At 39.6% G+C, this 22,370-nt stretch overlaps 1 protein-coding gene across 1 annotated transcript in view; it reads right to left on the bottom strand.

The window, feature by feature from the left end:
- The window catches only part of LOC144533769 (MAM domain-containing glycosylphosphatidylinositol anchor protein 2), a 187,025-nt gene that overhangs the window by 17,266 nt on the left and 147,389 nt on the right, over nucleotides 1–22,370 (bottom strand). Inside the window, exons 11-12 of the mRNA XM_078275320.1 lie at nucleotides 19,148–19,296; nucleotides 9,917–10,094 (exon numbers count right to left, since the gene is read on the bottom strand). Coding sequence (XP_078131446.1) covers nucleotides 9,917–10,094; nucleotides 19,148–19,296 — 327 coding nt within the window. The remainder of the gene's footprint in view (nucleotides 1–9,916; nucleotides 10,095–19,147; nucleotides 19,297–22,370) is intronic.

The following is a 22,370-nucleotide window of genomic DNA, read 5'->3' as shown; positions in this document are numbered from 1 at the left end:
CCAATAAATTATAAAAATAAGAGTAATAATCACAAGTGAGTCTGCTAATCACTTTCCTGTAACATCCTTGATTCTTTCTGTTTTCAACACCGCCATTATGGGAACTTATAGATCAAACACTGATGACTTGAGTCCATTGAAATACATGCAAAACTTCTTTTGCATTCTGTCCACCTAACCGTGATTCGATTCTTCCCTCATTGATAATTTAAGAGGCTACCGCCGCAGCAAACACAGAAAGGTCAAGGGTATCACACAGAGTTGCAACGAGCCAGTTAGTCGGCACTTCACTTTTTGCAGGGTAAATACCATTTAACCTGTCAAGAAGATTCATGGGCATTTTCATGATCGATTGCTGACCGGTTGAATAGATGCGATACATCAGCTTTACCACAAAACTACGTTGGTGCATGATTTATGAAAACCTTGCTGTTCATGGGTGGAATTGATTTTAATCCTAACCAATTAAAGTGAGTAATAACAAATCATTCCTACAAAGGAAAACATGTACTGAAGAGTGGGGAAGTACTGCAGGGGATGGTGGAATCGGCTTTTTTTAAAAGCAGAAACTCAAAAAGTGATTTCTGTTTATTGCTGTGCGGTTCATGGAAATGTGTTTCCACTTGTTCACTTGCAGTGGGGAGAAAAGAGACATAAGGCACAGAGAGAGAGAGAGAGAGAGAGAGAGAGACAGAGAGAGAGAGAGGGGGGAAAAGGGAAAGCGAGAGAACAAACCATTGCATTTCCAATTGAATCATATAAAAGATTCAGTGAACTGCAACACTGAAGCCTTGTCATGAGCATGGAGAGAACAGGCTGTACACCCTCATCGTATACAAGCTTTAATGATCTTTTATGTCACTGATTGTGAAAATACCTGCATCCCAACACTCAATGCTCCCTTCTGAATCTACACTGGGCTACATAGAGTGGCATTGCTGTAATGGAAGTCTCTGCAGAGAGGGAGGAAATCATCCGGCCTGTTACAGAGAAAATGTTTTATATGACAACTTACAGCCTCAGGCCGGTGAAACGGATGCTGGGTTTTCTGACAAAATTCTATTCTTTCAGCCGCCCCTCCTGCTTGCCGGCTCTTTTCCCCTTCAACCTCACATTTCCTGCAGCTCTCCTCACCCCCCTCCGCAATCTTTCCTGCTGCCCCCTTCTTTCTTCCGAGACCGTGGTTATGAAAATATGTATCCTTGTCAGTTTTTTTTTTTCACCTGCAGCCTCCTCAGGCTGACTCACGGTGCCTTAGTCCAGATGAATGTGTCTGCTCGAGCAATATCTCTAACCCCACTGAGGAAATCAAGCTGAGCACAGAGCAGGCCCACAGGCTACTTTACTACACACACACACACACACACTCTCTAAACACACACATATACACTAACAGATAATTTAACTTCCAATGTAGATGACGGTATTGGATATGAGAAAACAAACAAGGAATAAAATAAATTCAGATTTAGATTTAGATTTTTGACTCAGGAATATTACAGCCTTGTCTTCAGAATCAGAAATACTTTAATAATCCCAGGGGGAAATTATTTTTGTTACCACTCCAGGTATACAAACAACATATACAAACAACATATATTATCCAGACTTTTAACATATATAATAAAAACAAATGTACAGTAATAATATATAAATTATGAAATGTACAATGTTAATGTGCAAATAGTGCAATAAAAAAGAGAAATGATTGTCTATGTTGAGATGATTATAGTGCAATAAAAAAGAGAAGTGATTGTCTATGTTTGAGATGAGATGATTACAGAGAGGAGGGTGTGTGACTCTCTGAGGGAGGCGTTGTAAAGTTTAATGATCACAGGCAGATTTCCTGTGGCGCTCTGTGGTGCATCTGGGTGAGAGGAGTCTTCTGCTGAAGGTGCTCCTCTGCTGGGCCAGTGTGTCATAGAGACAAATACTTCTGTAGCTCCTGTAGGTTCACACAAGTGGACCACAAATACACTTGCACTGTTGTTAAAGCATATGTGTAAAAAGCCCTGAAGCAAGATAGAGAGAGATTAAAAAGCATCTTTTATTTCTTTCGTAATGCTGCAGCACTCTGCTTTCACTTTGAGCTACAAAAGCCTCAAATAATGTGTGAGGATGAAATGTAAGTTTGATGGTTCTCAAAATAAACAGTCCCAGTGAACATGGTGTGAAATGAGCTTTAAATGGCCATGTCCTCAACCCACGTATTAGGTGCATGTATGGATTCTTCTTTTCCAACTCAGAGGACAACACAAACTGTTGTTTGATGCATGACTGCCTTCCAATCCAAATTGCCTAATTTTGATTGAAACACAAAGTAAGCTCATTGACCGCCAAAGGACAGCGGTCCGTAGAGGCCGTTCCAGATACAAACACTGACCTCATCTTGGCTGGATTCCCTGCTCACCGCCTTGCGGCTCTATTACAAAGCAGCAGACAATTCAATGGCTGCAGCCAAGTGTCCTCATAGACAACAGAAGCCCAGCTTCTTCTTTTTTTCTCTCCGCTGACCTCATATAATTCACGCTCTCCAAGATTCCCATCTATCATGTTTAGAGGGTCTGGGAAGGTGCCATGCCATTCTGAGAAAAGCCCTGTGATGGCTTCATAGCTCCAACCATCAGTTGGAATAATAACAGCCTGGGCAAATGTAATTCAGCAATCTTCCCCTCATGTCTCCAAGACAGAAATAACACGAGCGACATCACACTATCGTGTCCTTCGATCAAACTGTTGTTGCTCCACTAAGAGAGGATGTAATTGTTCTGCACTGGTCCTGCAGTAACACACACATACCCAGAGACCCACCCAAACACAGCCATGTACAATAAGCTCCTGTATGTTGTCCTGCTCTCGCATCAGTGTGAGTATGACACATTGATACATGCAAGTGAACCCTTAATGGACTTCCACATGGATGAGCTTTGCTGTGGTTTAAATAGTAAGTCGATGATTGAGATAAAAAAAAAAAAAAAGTAGGGCGCCTGGGTAGCTCACCTGGTAGAGAGTGGCCTATATACAGAGGCTAAGTCCTCAATGCAGCAGCCGCGGGTTTGGTTCTGACCTGCGGCCCTTTGCAGCATGTCATTCCCCCTCTCTCTCCCTTTTCATGTCTAAGCTTTCCTGTCAAAAATAAAGGCCTAAAAATGCCACAAAAATTCTATGTAGAGAACAGCAAAGGACCCTTGGTAAATATACTAAAAAGAAAAAAGAAGATAATGAAAACATACAGTCAGGTCCATAAATATTGGGACATCGACACAATTCTAATCTTTTTGGCTCTATACACCACCACAATAGAGTTGAAATGAAACGAACAAGATGTGCTTTAACTGCAGACTTTCAGCTTTAATTTGAGGGTATTTACATCCAAATCAGGTGAATGGTGTAGGAATTACAACAGTTTGTATATGTGCCTCCCACTTTTTAAGGGACCAAAAGTAATGGGACAATTGGCTGCTCAGCTGTTCCATGGCCAGGTATGTGTTATTCCCTCATTATCCCATTTACAAGGAGCAGATAAAAGGTCCAGAGTTCATTTCAAGTGTGCTATTTGCATTTGGAATCTGTTGCTGTCAACTCTCAATATGAGATCCAAAGAGCTGTCACTATCAGTGAAGCAAGCCATCATTAGGCTGAAAAATCTAAACAAACCCATCAGAGAGATAGCAAAAACATTAGGTGTGGCCAAATCAACTGTTTGGAACATTCTTAAAAAGAAAGAACGCACCGGTGAGCTCAGCAACACCAAAAGACCCGGAAGACCACGGAAAACAACTGTGGTGGATGACCGAAGAATACTTTCCCTGGTGAAGAAAACAACCTTCACAACAGTTGGCCAGATCAAGAACACTCTCCAGGAGGTAGGTGTGTGTGTCAAAGTCAACAATCAAGAGAAGACTTCACCAGAGTGAATACAGAGGGTTCACTACAAGATGTAAACCATTGGTGAGCCTCAAAAACAGGAAGGCCAGATTAGAGTTTGCCAAACAACATCTAAAAAAGCCTTCACATTTCTGGAACAACATCCTATGGACAGATGAGACAAAGATCTTGTACCAGAGTGATGGGAAGAGAAGAGTATGGAGAAGGAAAGGAACTGCTCATGATCCAAAGCATACCACCTCATCAGTGAAGTATGGTGGTGGTAGTGTCATGGCGTGGGCATGTATGGCTGCCAATGGAACTGGTTCTCTTGTATTTATTGATGATGTGACTGCTGACAAAAGCAGCAGGATGAATTCTGAAGTGTTTCGGGCAATATTATCTGCTCATATTCAGCCAAATGCTTCAGAACTCATTGGACGGCGTTTCACAGTGCAGATGGACAATGACCCGAAGCATACTGCGAAAGCAAACAAAGAGTTTTTTAAGGGAAAGAAGTGGAATGTTATGCAATGGCCAATTCAATCACCTGACCTGAATCCAATTGAGCATGCATTTCACTTGCTGAAGACAAAACTGAAGGGAAAATGCCCCAAGAACAAGCAGGAACTGAAGACAGTTGCAGTAGAGGCCTGGCAGAGCATCACCAGGGATGAAACCCAGCGTCTGGTGATGTCTATGCGTTCCAGACTTCAGGCTGTAATTGAATGCAAAGGATTTGCAACCAAGTATTAAAAAGTGAAAGTTTGATTTATGATTGTTAATCTGTCCCATTACTTTTGGTCCCTTAGAAAGTGGGAGGCACATATACAAACTGTTGTAATTCCTACACCGTTCACCTGATTTGGATGTAAATACCCTCAAATTAAAGCTGAAAGTCTGCAGTTAAAGCACATCTTGTTTGTTTCATTTCAACTCCATTGTGGTGGTGTATAGAGCCAAAAAGATTAGAATTGTGTCGATGTCCCAATATTTATGGACCTGACTGTATAACTAGTCGAAACCGTGAGAGGTGCGCCATATGACTTTTTAATATCGGTATATCTTTTATTTAATAAAGGGGTGTTAAATCATTAATTATATTATCGATAGTGACCAGACAGCTGCACTGTCTTTTGCAAACTACTATGCCTTCACAAGTGGTTTTATGTTGCTGCAAAGTATTTCTCAGTATTTTATCATCTTGTCACAAATACCCCTATAGTGAAAACACCCTGCAGTAACACAATATTTTAAGAAATACCATCCTCTTTTAAAAGGTATTTAAAAGAAATAGAACAATTACTAAACATAAAACTTTCAAAAACTGTGATTCATTGAGTTTTCAGGGAAACAGAGTTAAGACAATGACTGAATAAAAGCTCAGAAAGGGATTACAGTGAACCGCCGCTGGCCGAATAATAATAATACCCCAACATCTCAGCTACAGTAGGCGATAGGAATCATCACAAGCAGAAGATTGTATTTAATGTAAGATTTAGTAGGTTTTGACTTTAGGACAGGCATCTTACTGTATATGTCACTATGAGCTGCATAAAAATGCAGCAGTGTTTTACCATGCCACTGTGAGGGTTGACAGGAGGCTTAAACATTAAATCCTGTGCCTTGGAGGAAACCGGAGAGAGAGAGAGAGAGTGTTATGAGGAACACCAAACAGATGCCGAGTTTGTCACTGCAGCAAAATTTAAAAGAGCATCTTCGGAGCTTGGTGACACAACCATCCTTCATTCTACAGCTGGGGAACCTATAACTGCTTTTGTGTTTTCTTACCAACTCACAGAAAAGCTGCTACTGTCGGCTTTATGTGCACCACAACGATCGCTTGGCCTATTGGGCAATGACGAGCAAACTCATACTTAGATTTTAGAGGCCTTATGTTAAAACTAGGACAGCAATGTTTAACGTAACAGCTAGCAAACCCGCTATGCTATTTCTTTGGTTTGTTGTTTGTTTCCGTACACACACACATTCTTTTTCAGGGTCGTGGGAAGCGAGATACTATATACTCTAGCGAAAGGTAGGAAGCACCGTGTTCGTCATTGCAAGGCAAACACACTTAGACGGACAAACAAATCAAAGCAAACAGGGAAAATGTGCAAACTCGATACCGCAAGAACCAGGGCTAAAGGTGATTTCACCCTCACAGCCTTTTTGCTGTGAAGCAACAGAGCTAATGAAAACCATCAAAAATCCAGTTTCTTTTTTTAGCATTCATACTAACTTTTTCGAGTATACCAATTAGGGGTGGTACGGTTCATGAAAAAACATCCAAACCGCTCGGTTCCCTTGTCTCGGAGCGCGTGTGTCGCACGGTCCGACGCATGCGCAATGTAGCCTCGTGCCCGTATGTGACCTCAGTGTGTTTGCCTTTCGTGCGAAAGAAGAGGTGTGGAGAAGTTACCAACAAAACGTACAGCGAAAGACGGTGCAAAACATTTCAGATCGTCCTGCCAACCTGTATACATTTTAACATCAATGTACTGTAATGTTTTTTCACTCTAAAGCCGCTGACGCGGCTGCTGTTTCAATCCTGTCAGCTCTCTGCAGCGGGCGGGGGTGGGACTGCTCAGTTTCCCCCGCGACTGGCGCACACACACACACACACACACACACACACACACACACACACACAGGGTGGATGCAGGAAAAAACGGAGATGAGACATATAGGATGACCTAAATTGAAGACAGCTACGATCGTTATTGTTAAGTGCAATGATAAGTTAAAGTCCAATAAGTACTTTATCAAACCGTATGAATGTGTGTCCCAGGCCAAGCCAGGATAAAAAATTAACTAACAAAGTAAAGATCAACAAGCCATGGACACATATGTTCAAATTTGATTCATTTGATACATTATTATTTTTTGTCTTAAGTCCACCAGCCATTTTCATATTATACCAACATTTACAGCATCCTGAGCCTTTTTGGTAAAGTTACTAGGAAATCTCTTCCCAGAGTAGTTTTATTCTCCCCAAAACAAGTTTCCTTTTAAAGAACTATACAAAAAAAAAAATCGCAACTTTTTTTATGTTTAACGTATTCTGACTTATTCAAAAGACGGAGCTTTAAGAGTTCCTCTCTTTTTCTTTAAAAGGATACCATTTTTGTAAGAGCTACACTGAAGTTGGCAGTTTGATAAATGCAAGTTATTTCAATTGATATTCTGTAATATTTTAATCTTTGGGTGCTAAAAAGGCACATACGTTCCTGTAGATGGCAATACACATTCTCCTTTTTTTTGTGAAATAAATGAAAAGCTTGTTGAAATCATCAATGTCTTCCTTCTTGCTGTATCAAATCTCACCTATCTTTCCTCAGAGATGGTCCCATCATGCACATGCACAAACTGAATGTAGTCATTCAGTATGTGCATGACTACATGATATAACAATTTTTTAATAATGTATCCTACATTGTGGATAATTAAGCTATATATCATATGCTGAAGTATATTTCTGGAGTGTTAAAAATTAAAAGAAAAAATAACAATAACAAAATAACAACAAGAACCGTACAGAACTGAAAACCGGGACCCTTAAACCGTGATACGAACCGAACCTTGGGTTTTGTGAACCGTACCACCCCTAATACCAATGTTGTCACTTTTCCAGCATAAACACACTTCACGCTCAAAACCTGCTGAGATTTTGTATGTAGTATGGACTGAGTTCAGACAGCGCACTTAAGTTGGGGCTTCCATCAGCTGACTGGCATCAATTGCTTTAACCATGCTTTACAATCACAGGTTTACTCACCAGCTGCTTGGCTACCAACTGCCTACCAACTGCCTATATTTATCCAGGTGTACAGCACAGTCGTTATAACATGACACTTCTCACTTTTCATCTGCTCAGTACTCGGCACTAATTACAACATTGTTTGCTCCTGCAGATCCCTCTACAGCCTCAACCTCCTGTGCTAAGCTTTTGGTGGGTTCAACCAAGATATAATGTTCATATATGTGTTTGTTAAGGGTTGATTCATTCTCCTAGCAGAATCTCCTCAGATTCTTGGAGAGCTCCCTTAAACAGCAGAGCATTTTCCGCCTAATCTAACTGCATAACAAAAAATAACAATAAAATATAGATGACTCTTGTGTCTCTGGTCCACGTCTAATTACAAGCATAACTGGATTTCTCTTTCTTCCAAGAAAATATTACATTCATTTATTGATCAGAGGTAGATCAACACCCCAAATCTAACATACTGAATAATCACAACTGCATGTAACATAATTTAAAAAATCACACCCATTCATTTCAGTTCACCATAAACTTCTAAAACCTACAACTTGTTTAGAGACGCCCCACAGGTCCATGTTCCCCAGTGAGAGTGGAGAGAAAGCGATAATGGAGATGATGCTGAACTGTATTTCACAAGTCAGTCAGGAAGTCTTAAGGGACACATTCTGTGAGCAGAGTGGATTCTGCTCAGACCTGCATAAGGCTGCTACAGTGATGCTATGCTGCGTGTGGGAGAACAGAGCAGCCCTAGAGTGATAATTAGTCTAGTCTCTTGTTGGCCAGCCAATTCGCACATCAGCATTGGCTGTCTCCTTCTTTTTTTCTTACTTTGTTCCTCTATATCTTCTTTTTTTCCTCAGTCCCAACCATGCTGCCTCTATCTCTCTTTCTGTGCCTCTCTGTCTTAATTAGCCTCAATTCTCTTGACTTCACTTTGATTGGATTCAGTTTCATTCAATTCAGTGGAATTCAATTCAAGGTTTGGCGGAGACCACACCATATGACAAACTACTCCAAAAATTAAAAGCAGAAAACATGTTGGTCTCTCTTTCCCACTTCCCCAATTCTCTGTTCACCTACCATGATGAGCTGCAGTGAAACTGAATAATTCACAACTGCACCAGCACAACTCAGTAAGACTGAAAGCAGTCAGTGATAGGCAGAAAACAGTCAGATAGTTTGTTTCTGAAAATGCACATCTCAAGTACATCTGTGCAGATGTACATGGAGTATGTACATCTGCAGGTGGCTACCAAGCGGGCCCGCCATACAGTACACATCATCTTCATGATTTCCTTCTGGTTGCTACTCTATTACTATAGTCCTGATTTAAAACATCAACCAAATATATACCTTTTCAATGGAATTTTATTGCTAGGCAACAGCCTGGCCCCTTGTTAACTTCCTGTCAAATGTTGTCATTCACATACACTGCAACAGGAAATCAACTTGAGGCCATGGTTTATGTTTACAACTGTGATATAGTCTATGTATAATGCAATTCATATTAATATTACATATTTGAAATATAAAATCAGAAAAGCTTTTTGTTGTGTGGAAAACATCCAAGGAGACAAATTACATCTGGTGGCAAAATAATGAATCACACAAAAAATACATTGTTTTGGGGGAAACTGAGTAAGGCAAAACATGACTCTTCTTTGACCAGCTGTGTTTGGTCGTGTGACACAAACTACATGTTTGAGTCATCTGATGCTTTGATCTCTCGTGCACAAACACAACAAGTCAGCCTACCAGAGTCCAGAATAGACCTGACTCAGGCAATAAAGGTTACAAGGAAGAGATGATTAGTCAGTTGATCTGCATTTACTGGCAAAGAAGCAAAGCAAGCTGAATTCAAGCCGTCTTCTGATGACTTAATGTGTTAGATGCAATTCAAATCATTTTAATAAGTTCACTTTTTTACTGGTTCTTCCTCTTACATATCACACATATTACATCATCATCAAGATCATCGTAATGATTGGTGATACCAGAGTGAACTTTTGATATCCATCAGTGTTGATGAACATGTGTCATTATGCGGCAGCACAAACTGGAGCTGGAGATAATTTAAGAGTATTTCTGAGTTAGCTGAAAGATAACATTACCAGCTGTAGCTGTAATTCCTCCACCTGTGCAACCACATGTGAATCTGGCTCTCCTGTGTCTCCCCTACCATGTTTTTCTCTCTATTTTCCAAACATGAAAACATTAAAATACAGCAGGGTTAGTAAACTGTCCTCTAAATAGACAACCATAGAGTTAGTATACAGCACTCACCACTGTATGTGACAATCCGGACGGTGGAGTCACCCTCTCCGAAACGTGTGATGGGAGTGAGGCGAACCTCGTAGGACTCAGGCTTTATGAGCTCAGTCAGGTTGTGTGTCATGAGCTCTCCTTTGTTGATTGCTCCATCCACAGGGATCTCTTGCTCCCACCAGCGATCCAACCCCACCTGGATGGTAAAAGGAACCACAAGATTATTAAGAATCGTGCGACACTCATGTACCTACATGCACAAACACACAGACATTTTTATACTTTATTGACCTACAAAGTCTGCTACTTAAGAAGCTGTCAGCAATGGGTTTGTGTCACTGATTGTATATAAAGATGGACGACATGAAAGATCTGCAAAAGTGAAGCCAAAACATCTCGATCGCTCCCTGGTGGCTGGCTGCCCCCTTCATGTTAGTGGATGGGACATGGGCCAAACTAAAACGCCATGATTGACAGCTGTGATTGACTTGCGAGTGAGTCCGGCGGGTGTATAGGCGGGACCTCAATACTGCGGCTCCAACATTGATCACTACTGCGCAGACTCTGGCTTCAAATGACGTCGCCATACAGCGCAAGATGGCAGCGCCTGTATCGGGGACATTTTTGTACAGTGGGAGCAAGTGGAGACTTCATCTTTATATTCATTCTATGGTTTGTATTCCTCAGAATTGAACTGTTTTAATTTATATTTTACACAGAGGTTTTAGAAAGTTGAGGTTCAGTCAACCAGTAACATGTGGAGTGCCATGGGGAAGTGTTTTAAGCCTTCTACTGTTTATTATATGTATGAATCAGAACACACAGACGACAATCTTAAGTGAGAAATTCAGTAAAATGTAGAATTAACTTTTTAATTTAATTATTTAGACAATAAATAAATTGTCTTCTTTATTTGGATTGAATCCTAGCAAGCGGCGGGTTAAAGCAAGCTAAATTTGACCAGTATTGTCCTACAGATTGTCTGTTTAATCTGCCAAACCCTCTATTAGAGAGCTAATTTAATTGATAAAGGAAGTATAAGGCTGCTGGCTAAAGCTAGGGTGATCACCCTAGATAAGGGGCCGTTCGGTATTTATGGAATGGACCACCGGAGGAAAATAGGGGAGGGTCGTGTCTTTTTATTCTTTGATGAGGGGAGGGTCATCCAACATTTTTCAGTCCGGGGGGGGGGGGGTCACCCAACTTTTGTATTCATGAAACAGCAAAATTTCAAAGTGGCTTGTTTGGTGCATATTTTTCCATGTAGCGCCATGTAGCTCTCTCAGTCTCTGCCCTCCTTCGCTACCAGATGGGTCTGACCCATGAGTTTGCTGTGGGGCAGGGCATAGACATGTGGGGCAGGGGGAGCTGCCCCCCTGGTGGCTGAAACGGAAAATTGCATCGTTTAAAAAATGAGTGGAATAATTCTGGCATGATCAGATATTTTATAAATATCTTAAATAACACAAAACAACTAACTGGTGGTAGGTAATACATCAGATTTCATATACTGCTTTAGTAAAAAAAAAATATTACCTGGCTGACGATGGGAGCAGCAGGACGTAAAAAACGAAAATGACTGTTGCACTATGTCTGGACATCTTACCGTGCCAAGGTTGCAATAAAGGTTTCTTAAATGCCACATTTGATGTCAGCTTACTAATTGATTGCGGGTTTTGTGTAGATTTGGACTTTTATACGTTTATTCCACTTTGTTTAAACGGCAAAGTGGAGAAAGCCTAGTGACGAGTCCATAGCAACCAGTTTGTGTGTTGAATATTACCCAGAGTGCCTTGCTGAATGGTCTCAATATTTTATTGTTTTATTTCATGTGAATACTAGTTTACTAGAGGAGTAACTTAGTATTTGAAGTAATGCAGGAATTGTGCATTTAGTTTCCATGCTTATTTTGTTTCCACAACAATGTTAGTGAGTAAATCTACTGAAATGGCCACCACACCATAACAGAGGAGTGGGATGTGTCAGATCAGAATGCAGAGGTTTAGTCTCATATGTCATAGCTGTAAAAAAAAAAAAAAAACCCAATGGAAATCTGTATATATTTGCCAAACGCAAACCAGTACAGGACGTATTGATAAATTGTTGGGGGAGGGTCATGCCTTTTTTCCAAATCGTTTTGGAGGGTCATAGAAATTGTTTTACTGGTGAGGGGAGGGTCATGTCTTTTTTGGCTAAAGGTCCCAAAACTCCTCCGGTGGCCCCTTAAATAAATAACGAACAGTCCCTAAGCTAGGATATATTTAGGACATAACATTTATGAGCATCTCAAAGACAATCTTTGTAAAGTTAGGGGAACTCATGCCCACCAGACTAGAGCTTGCAGAGGTGTCAGACCAACATGGGTATCTGCTCCTTTAGGTCCTTTGCTGGCAGGAAATGGAATAAATTACCTTTGCACACTAAAAGAAATGTAACCACCGCAAATTTATATAATCTAATAAATATAAAATGTAATACTTTCATATCAAAGTAAACTAAAATACATACAAGGCTCTATAGATTATGTAGTATCACCACAAAATGAGAGCATGTAGAGTAAAAAGTTTTCTCCTGGGAACATATTGCGACAGCAAATATATATTCCCTCCACCATCAGTGTAGGACGTTTCCTCTCATCTGACAATTAACCTTGTCTATAGGCTTTTGTATGATCTGCCAACATTAAATGCTACACAACAAAAACATATTTTTCTCTGTAAGCTGTTGACGGCCAAATGCTCATTAGCCACATTTACTTTCAAAGCAGCTTCCAGCCTCTGATTTCAAAGACTGCTATTAACAAGCAGCAGGAATATTGTTATACCATTTGCAGAGAGAAAAATCCTGATTCATTTTTCCCATTAAAGATATGCCTCAGTCTGCAATATACAGGCGTTTTGCGAGTTCAGTAATAACACCTTTGTGCTCTGTACATGATTGCCTCATCCTTTTAAAGTTTGCTTTTAATCATGTTCTACAATGTTTTGTTATACTTTTATACAGGGACCTTGAACTGACAGGGATTTTATATCTCGTTTTTGCACAATGCAAAGCACACGAGCGAACCTGTCTTCAGGTGACTAAGACAATGTTTTTTTTGCACTTTTCATGTCTTGTGATACAATATAGCCCTTCAGAAATTCAGAGAAACAAGGTTTTTTTGCGGGATTTGCTGCGGGCAAAGATAAGAGAAGTGGGGTACATTTTATCCTTCAGAATCAGTTTAAGGGGAAGAGCTGCACAAATTAATTACAAATTACAGCTTCTGCATCACAAGTAGTGACTTTACATGCCCTTCTCAGTCAAAGGAAAAGACAAAGTGTGTTACCAGCAGAGAGAGATAGAGTAAATGAAAGCATGATAGCATTTGAGCAGAGTCAGTGTGTGTGTGTGTGTGTGTGTGTGTGTGTGTGTGTGTGTGTGTGGGTGGGCTTGTTTAACTATATTCGTGGGGTCCAAAAACCGGGAGTCCAGTATACTTGTGGGGTCCCGACAGCTTTGTGGGGCCAAAATGCTGGACCCCACAAGTTTAAAGGGCTGTTTGAGGCTTAAGACTTGGTTGTAGGATTACGGTTAGAATTAGGTTATGGTTAGGGTGAGGGTAAGGGTTAAGGTTAGGCATTTAGTTGTGATGGTTAAGGTTAGGGTAAGGGGCTAGGGAATGCATTATGTCAATGACGGGTCCCCACAAAGATATTGCCACAAACCTGTGTGTGTGTGTGTGTGTGTGTGTGTGTGTGTGTGTGTGTGTGTGTGTGTGTGAGAGAGAGAGAGAACAATACCAATTAAGTAATTACTTAGAGTCTGGATGATCCACAATTAGTTAGTAGGTAAATATAATGTTTTGTCTGCCACTGGTAATTGCAGATGGAGCACTTATCCATAACAATCTTTTGAAAATTTTAGTACAAAAGGAATGGCAGCTAATTGCCATAAATTACAGTGTTGGCCTGTACATCTGTCTGTGTTTGAACACTCTAAAAGAGGATGGATCATTGAACTATAAGAGTGAAAATGACCTTTTTATACAAATGGTGACTAAAAAGTGCATCTTCTGTTGCCAACTAAAGACACACAGGTGCATTCAAAATTCCACATCATCCCGTTTTCTATTTTGCAGAAGAGAAGGGCCTTTTTTGCTGTGTCAGTGATAGGCAGTTGAAAGATTCAGAAGGTATTTGTACACATGACACATTACATCATGTAATCACATTAGCAGTGGTGCTAATACATATGTGTGCATTTAAACTACATATACTGATCTATTAATCTGTGCCCACAAGCTGTTTTGCACAAGGAAACCGGTGTGTAGAAAATTTAAAGCACCTCTCCTGAATAATGTGTTTTGCAGATCCCATATTGTAGAAAATAAGATTTCCATGTCTTTTTTGTAGCAGGTCAAGAGCTTCCGAGAGCGCAGATGCGGAAGACCTGGAAACGCTGACCAATCAGAGCGAATTGGGCTTTTTCAGAAGGGGGACTTAAAGGAAAGGCGCTAAAACAGGATGTTTTTGACAAAGGGTGAATACAGGTATATTCAGATAGACAGTCTGAGTATTTTTTTTAAATTTATATTAAGGCATTGAAAAATGTTTCTATTTGAAACATAAAATACAAGTATGAACCTGAAAATGAGCATAATATAGGCTCTAAAGGAGTGGTAAGGACAAAAACAAAAGGTGACATGAAAATGACCACAACATTCCATAAATATTTCATTTCAAATGGATATGATGTCAGATTGTAATGGGAGCACTCTGTTTAATTTATTATTGTTCCCAACTTCCCACATCACATTGCTTGCTTTTGCTTTGTTTAGGTGGTTGTGTAAGGCTGCGAGCATAAATAAAAGTATTAATATATATATAGGTAGCTGTATATCAGATTTGGAGGTCTGTGTCAGATTTAAACACATTTAATTGGGAAAAGAATGTATAATAGGAGACTGGTGTGTCTGTGTGTGTGTCCCAAAGCTCCAGGCAGATGGAGGCCTTAAACACTGACTCAAACTCCAAACAACAAATGGAAGCAAGAAGTTAAATTTTTTCTATACCAAAAAGGAATTATATTTAAATTTGCAAATCAAATCAAACTTGAGACCTTCCTACACACGGTCTGGGAGTGTGAACAGGTGCATGAGTTTTGGAATAAAACAACATCAATAATATCTGATGTGATAGGATGTCAAATTCCTACTGACCTGATTGTTTTGTTACTTAATGATGACTCTAAGTTACATCTGCTTGGGAGACAGAGGAACATTTGGCTAGCCGGCTCAACTGCAACCAAGAAAATGATGGCTCAACGCTGGCTCCCCCCCCACTCGCTTTGTATAAAACAGTGGTTGGCGTACTTCCTAGACATAATTATGCTGGAGTTCTCTACAGCAAGGATTAACAAAGCCAAGTCATCGACTATAGACCTATGGAAAAACGCAGCAGCACAAGTATCAGTCCTAATGACCTCAACACCACAAGAATTAGAAGAGAGCGACTAGGCAAGGTGTGATTTTTGTTTTTTTTGTTTTCATGTTTATTGGTTTTGTTTTGTTTTCCTCGAGACCGCAGAGGGTGGGGGGTGGGAAAGGGTTTTGGTTCTTGTTCGATTGTATTTGTTTGTTCTGTATGTTGTATGTTCAAAATATAAAAATAATAAAAAATTGATCATAAAAAAAAAAAAATCAAACTTGAGATGTTGATTGAGAAAACATTTAACTTTTTAGACGTTTTAAATCATACACAATATAATAATATATACACAATTATTTGATTATGGATTTTGCATCTTTGTTTTGATTCCCATTAATGTTCACTGAATCCCCGGTTCTGCGCTCAACTAAGGTTTCTATATACATCCCATTACCTTTTTATTCTGCAAATTCTCCCCACAGAGGCAGAGTGCCATATTGATTTCAGTTGATTTGATTGCGGCAGCAGTTCACAGGGATTTTTAAGGTAACTTTAAAAAACAGCTGGATTGATCAAAGCGACAGCAGGAGCCAAAAGAAACACAGGAAGAATCAAAGTGACGGTGTATAGCTAGATGAGGGTTGATCTACTGTAGATTGCCTGCATGTAAAACGTATGGCTCCTATTGATCTGCCTGCACGCCCTGACTTGACAGATCAATTGAAAAAGACGAAAGAGAAGGAGGAGGAGGAAAAGGAAGAGACGGAAGAAGCAGTTCCAAGTTGGCAAGATGTAGGTCAAACAAGTTATCTTATAGGGGCTCCATTAAGCCAATCAAGCATCTGGACGGCAGAGGAGGCTTTGAAGTAGCCGGCTCCATTATCAAAACAAGGCCAGATGTCACACCTTACCATTGCATCCTTGACAGGTGCGGTGATTTGTGTTTTGTGATTCTCGACAGTGAAATGCCTTTCAGCTAGAGCTTCCTTCCCATCTCCCCTCCAGCCAGACTGTCTCTCATGAGAGCACTGGACGATAACACAAAGCAATCCATTACAGAGGCATAAGGTCTACTGGCTCCAAGTATTAATTCAAAGGAGAAAATAATTCTCAGAGAATGGCAGGGGAGCTGCTGCTGGATCTATAAATAGATCGAAGTGGTGTAGTCCACGTGCCGAAGCTTTTTTACTGCACCACTCTTTCACAGTCAGTGCGGGGTATCTCTGTATTTATTTATTTATATAGAAAGCCTCTCCTCCTACTCATTTCTTTCTTCATCTCTCTCATTTCCTCACTGCCTTGATTTTTTTGCCTCTTTCCGTCTCCAACTCCTCCTCACCAAAAGGCATTTAAAAAAAATCTCATTATTCGTCTAAATCAATACACAAAGCAGAGACTCAATCCATCAGAGAGTATACTGTATAGTCCCATGAAAAAGTCAGTGGATGTTCCTTACGGCAAATAATCTCTTTCATCTAAGACAATGGCAGATTGGTTGTTATGCCTCGAAGGAAGGAAATATGGTCACAAAATGTACCCTCCTGAGATATCAAGGTAAGAAGGTGGAAAGCAATTAATATGCTCAAACACTGATTGGACTGGCGTAATGATGTTCTCTTTTTAATAAACAAATGCAGAAAAGGTTGAAATGATATCTGCTCTCTTACAGATACAGACATTAAAAACAAAACTGCGCAGGACCAGATGTAAATAGGAAAAGCAAATGTATATTCTTGGCAAGTTTTCAAACAAATGCCTGGCAAGCGCAGACGTGAGCTTCGCAATGCACAACATCATTTGTTACCAAACAGACCAACTGAGATAGTTGACAGAAAAATCATTGCGCTACACAAACATAACTGGTTTAGAATATGTTTTCAAGCTTCAATTCCTTGAGGGTGTAGTGTGAAACAAACATGAAACTATATTATTCATTGCAAACCCAACTGTCAGGGTATGCTCGCTAATTCTGAGCAGAACTGAGATGGATTTAGCATTGCAGCATGTGCTACATTTCTTTGATGTATGCTTTTTTAAACAGGCTTCTGAATAGCGGCTTAGTGCTATAATGCAATGTAACCAAAAAATCTGCGGTGTTCATGGAGCTAGTTTACCATTTAAAATTGTATGTAACTGAAGGTGGTGCCACACCTGCTGCTGTGGTAATTAAAAAAACAACAACTATAAAGACAAAGTGTTCCATACTGTCATGGTGAGACATATATTGGCACTGTCAAATTAAATATATATATTAGGGCTGTCAATAGATTAAAAATGTCATCTAATTAATTACATACTCTGTGATTAATTAATCGAAATTAATCGCATACATAATTAACGGTGCCTGAACCGACTTTTTAAGAAAGTAAATAAAGAAACGAAAAAAAAAGGGTACTAAACAACAGTTTAACATTAAAGAACGGCTTTTTTATTGCTAAGGCCATATGGTCAAAATTAAATGATTTAATAATAATGTATAACAATAACAATAACTTATTTCACTAGTAAATTACTGTTGAACGACAAAAACAACCACCAGATAGGAAAAGGACATTTACAAAAACTTCAAATGCACCACGAGGCTGTAGTTTACCAGTTTCAATGAACGCACCGTCTGTGTTGTTTTTCCGACGGCAGCTGCAGATTGTTACATACCGGTGTTGAATCCTCTACAGTAAAACACAGTCAAACTTTACACCGTTTAGCGTTAGCTGTCAGCATTTTAACCGTGTTTAATCCAGCTACTAGCTAGTGGTAGGCTAACGTTAGCTGCTGTCGAGTATAGTGTTAACTAGCTAGCGGTAGGCTAACGTTAGCTGCTGTCGAGTATAGTGTTAACTAGCGTCACATGCAGCGGGGTTTGTGTTTCCTGTAACGTCTGTTTCAGAGCATCAGAGAGAAGCACAGACATATCAGTGGCACCAGATTTTCGTCTGTATGCAAACGTCAATATGGAATGGATTAATCTGCGTTATTCTTTTTTAACGCGTTATTTTTTCTAATTTTCTTCAAAAAAATTCTAAATGTATCTTTTTCTAATTAATCAAAATTAACGCGTTATTTTGACAGCCCTAATATATATATATATATATATATATATATATATATATATATATATATATATATATATATATATATATATAGAGAGAGAGAGAGAGAGAGAGAAAGAGAGAGAGAAAGGTACACATTGATTGCCAAAGAGAGAAAATGTAACCATGCAATCCATCAATGCTACCAGCCTGTCATCTGAGGAGTTTACTTGAGAAGCTGGGAAAACAGAAGCTATGCTTGCTCTTTCTCTCTGCGGGGTTCCCTTCCACTTCTCTGACTGTGCTTCTGATGGAGAGCAAAAACAGAAGCAATTCATGGAAACCACAGAACTCGTTCAAACAACCGACCCTGACAGGTTCTTAGTCATTCTGCCCGGTCCACAGAGGCTAATTCACATTCTTAAAAACTGCAAAATAAGACAATCAATGAATCGAGGCGTAAGATTGGCACTGTCAAATTAAATATATGCAAGCTGTGCAAACACTTCTATTACATGCTCAATTGGGAATAAGAAAGGTGTTTACGGCCCCATGGCACAAAACGACTCTAATTCATCTAAGAAGGGTCAAAATGAGACCGACCAATACCAATGACTTAGCGATTATAGTACAAGGAGCCAACATTTCTGGCTTTAAAAACTTCTGTCTGGCTGTAACAAAAGCCCAAACCCCTGAGAACAGATTTTTTTGTGGGACTAAATAACACTTTTCACTGCACCCAGCATTTCAATGATGCACACAACAAATCAGCAGGCATGAGGGTTAGTGCTCAGATAGACAACTTATCCTACCTGTCTGATGCCTAATCTGTAGGCGACAATGCGGTCCACAGCGTTGGGGTTCATCTGGGTCCACTGGAGCTTGAAGCCATATACTCTGGGCCTGTTCTGCCACAGAGGGCTGTAGGTATCATAGTAGAACTCCACAGGGTAGGCCTTGCCTGGAGAGAAAACAGATTGATAACAATACGTAATGCTTTAAAGCTCACTTAAGATTAAAAAAAAAGAAAAGAAAAAAAAGAAAACGTGTTCCGATACCCATAGTATTTAGTATGCTAGAAAAGTATTTAGTATGGCTGTTAGAAAGATTGTGATTTTACATTTTGCTGTCTTAATATTAAAACTGTTTGCATGGAATGCCATATTATACTGATGGCACTCTAACAAGATACCATGGAGCCATTGACTATCTTTGTCTGGAGCCTAGTGGTACTGAACATGCACTCCCTGACCAGATAAAGGAGACTACATCGACTCTGTATTATGACTGTATTTCACTCATAAATAAGCTGATGTAGAGGGCTTCTCGTTAGTCATATTTTCTGTGCTTTGCTTTAAGCGCTGCAAATTGACTCTACTTGCAAGTAAAAACTAACTTTATGACATTTTCAGTGTTTCTGTCCATCTCTTGATAAATAATTATTTTAACAATGGCCCAATACATAGTATGTAAAATGCAGTATGCCAAAAGTACCAAGATGTCCTACTGCATCCGGTCGGATTTTGCAGTATGCAAGCCAGCATGCTTTTCTGGCTATTTTGAACCACAATCCTTTGCACACCGTATATGAGCAGGAGGGTCAAAGTTCAAGGCGCAATGTTATGAAGAAGTAGCATGCCCCAACTTTATACTGCATGCAACAGCATATACTTTGTAAGGGGAGCTGCTGTACATACTAAAAGTAAAAAGAAAAAGTATGCGATCTGGAACTCAGCTGTCTAGAAACCATATGTAGTGGAATTTAAGGGCACCTGCATGTCACGCGTACCTACTAAATACCCTGGACTGTATTAAACGGCTATTCCAGCAATAGTACTTTAGCAGCAGAGGACAAGGTACCTCTACAGATTGTGACTAGATTGTGTGTCTACATGCACATGCAAACTAATTATAAAATGTAGAAAGCATGTCCTGGACATCAAATGTCTCAGAAGACGGAACAACGTAACAAACGCCACCATCCATGGTAATGATGATACTGAAGTGTTTAAGTCGTCACAGGCAAGAGTGGTCCTGTCTGGTCTGAGTCGTTGCAGTGTCCCTTTATCACTGCTTAAAAACTTAACTGAAAGTATACTATGAGCAATCTATTTTGGATTATTTTGACCATGTTCAAATCCAATTGATGTCAAACTGTCAGACATTGCATGATAGAAAGATGCAAAACAAACTAAGCCTTGACAATGACTGAAAACAATAACCAAAACAAACACAAGTGCTCAGATGCTGTTATGAAGACTCACAGCCCCATGACAGCAGTGCCAATGTCTTGCAGTACCGACAGCACTGAGCACTCCTTTGTGGATATTTTTGCCTAATGAACACACCAATACTGACACATTTGTAGAGTGAAAGGAATGGCAGATTTGAAAAAAGGGCTTACATGTTAAGCATTTGCATGATTTTTACAGTAAGTTGGTATGAATTTATTTGGTTAAGACAAATAACAAACAGTACTTATTTTGAAAAGGTTTGAAAGGTTAGTGTAATTAGGGCATTAGTGAAATAGATGTGAATTCTAACTGCAACCATTGAAAGTTGCTAAGTTATGAGATCTCAATTCTTTTCTTGCATCTGTATGCATTATAGGCCAGCTTTGCCCTGCTGCACTGTGCAGCTTGGAGTGTAAATGTAAACTTGTAAATGTTTTATTGGTTAACATAGTGACACTTCTTTAAAGCCAAAAAGAACGCTGAATTAGCATGACAAAGATGTACAGTATTTCTCATCTTCACTATGTTCTTTGTTCTATTTGTATTCACTCTATATGGTATTCCTTGTTGCTGCTATGACCCAATTTTCCCTGAAGGATCATTACAGTTTAATCTTATGTTACATGACATAGAGTGCTTATGGCATTGAATCAAAGCGTGTACCAGATTGTAGTATGTCTCGTGAATCTTTATCTTCATTTATTTCGAACAATTTAAAAATAAATAAAATGAATAAAAGAATAACAAAACGAAAAAAATGAATACGAAAAAAAACTCAACCTAGACTAGTTCAAAAAGGAATATGAAGAAGCCACGGCTACCCAGTTTTTCCCATTGACAAGTGCACAAATAAGATAAACAAAACAGACAATTTTAGACCATTTAGACCAAAAAGCATGGAATTTCAAGCGTTTCTTCAGCCACTTCTGTCTACAACAGTCGAGAACCTTTTTGCAATTATGTAAACACATAATGTAATCTGAAAACTGCTGCCCTGATTAAAAAACAATGCACGATGCTTTACACTCAAATTACCTCCTCGCTATAAATGATTTCATACAGATGGATCCAGACTACCACAGAGATCCTTACAAAGCTTTTCCTTCAATAACACAGTTTGCTTTTCTGGAATCCGCGAGGATTTATTTCTAGACAGGGATCGTGGCATGGACTGAATACGTCTTTCACGATTTTCAGCTTTCCAGTCACAGCCTGCAAACTGATTTCTGACAGCTGAAGTAGAAGCTGGGAGAACATTGTATTTTAATCAAGATCCAGGAACAAGCTTACAACATGACCTTCCAGGCAAAGAATAGTAATTCACCTCAATGACACGTTGTTGTGTTTGCCCCTCTGTTATTTGGACTGGGTTATTGAAGGATGACAATACCCAAGGCAGATGATTTGTAATCAGATGATGGAGAAGACACTGGAGCAGCCATTGTTAGCTCAAACAAAAGCAGGACTGGGATTTGATGTACCCGTGTGGAGAGGCAGAAAGTGGTTGATGTATGTCAGGCAATTGCATAAACCTGTCAAGTTAGTTTATGTCATTGATGAATTATAATAGAATTATTTTTCCTTAACAGTTTTAGTTGTCTCAAGGCTCTCTACCTGTGGGCTCTTAAACAGATTCTTGAACCCCTTTGTTTCCTTTGATTTGATTCTACGTATGACACTCAGGGGAGGAAATACTGATGACTCAGGAGTTTGTTTAAGGGTTATCTGTTTGGTTTCAATTCCCTGATTACAGGAATTCAGTAGGCTAGTTGCTCTTAACTCTAAACTGGATTTGAATATT

Source organism: Sander vitreus, chromosome 18 (assembly GCF_031162955.1).
Source record: "Sander vitreus isolate 19-12246 chromosome 18, sanVit1, whole genome shotgun sequence".
NCBI lineage: Eukaryota > Metazoa > Chordata > Actinopteri > Perciformes > Percidae > Sander > Sander vitreus.
The sequence above is the reverse complement of the archived record's forward strand: the minus strand, read 5'-3'. Positions and strand labels throughout refer to the sequence as shown.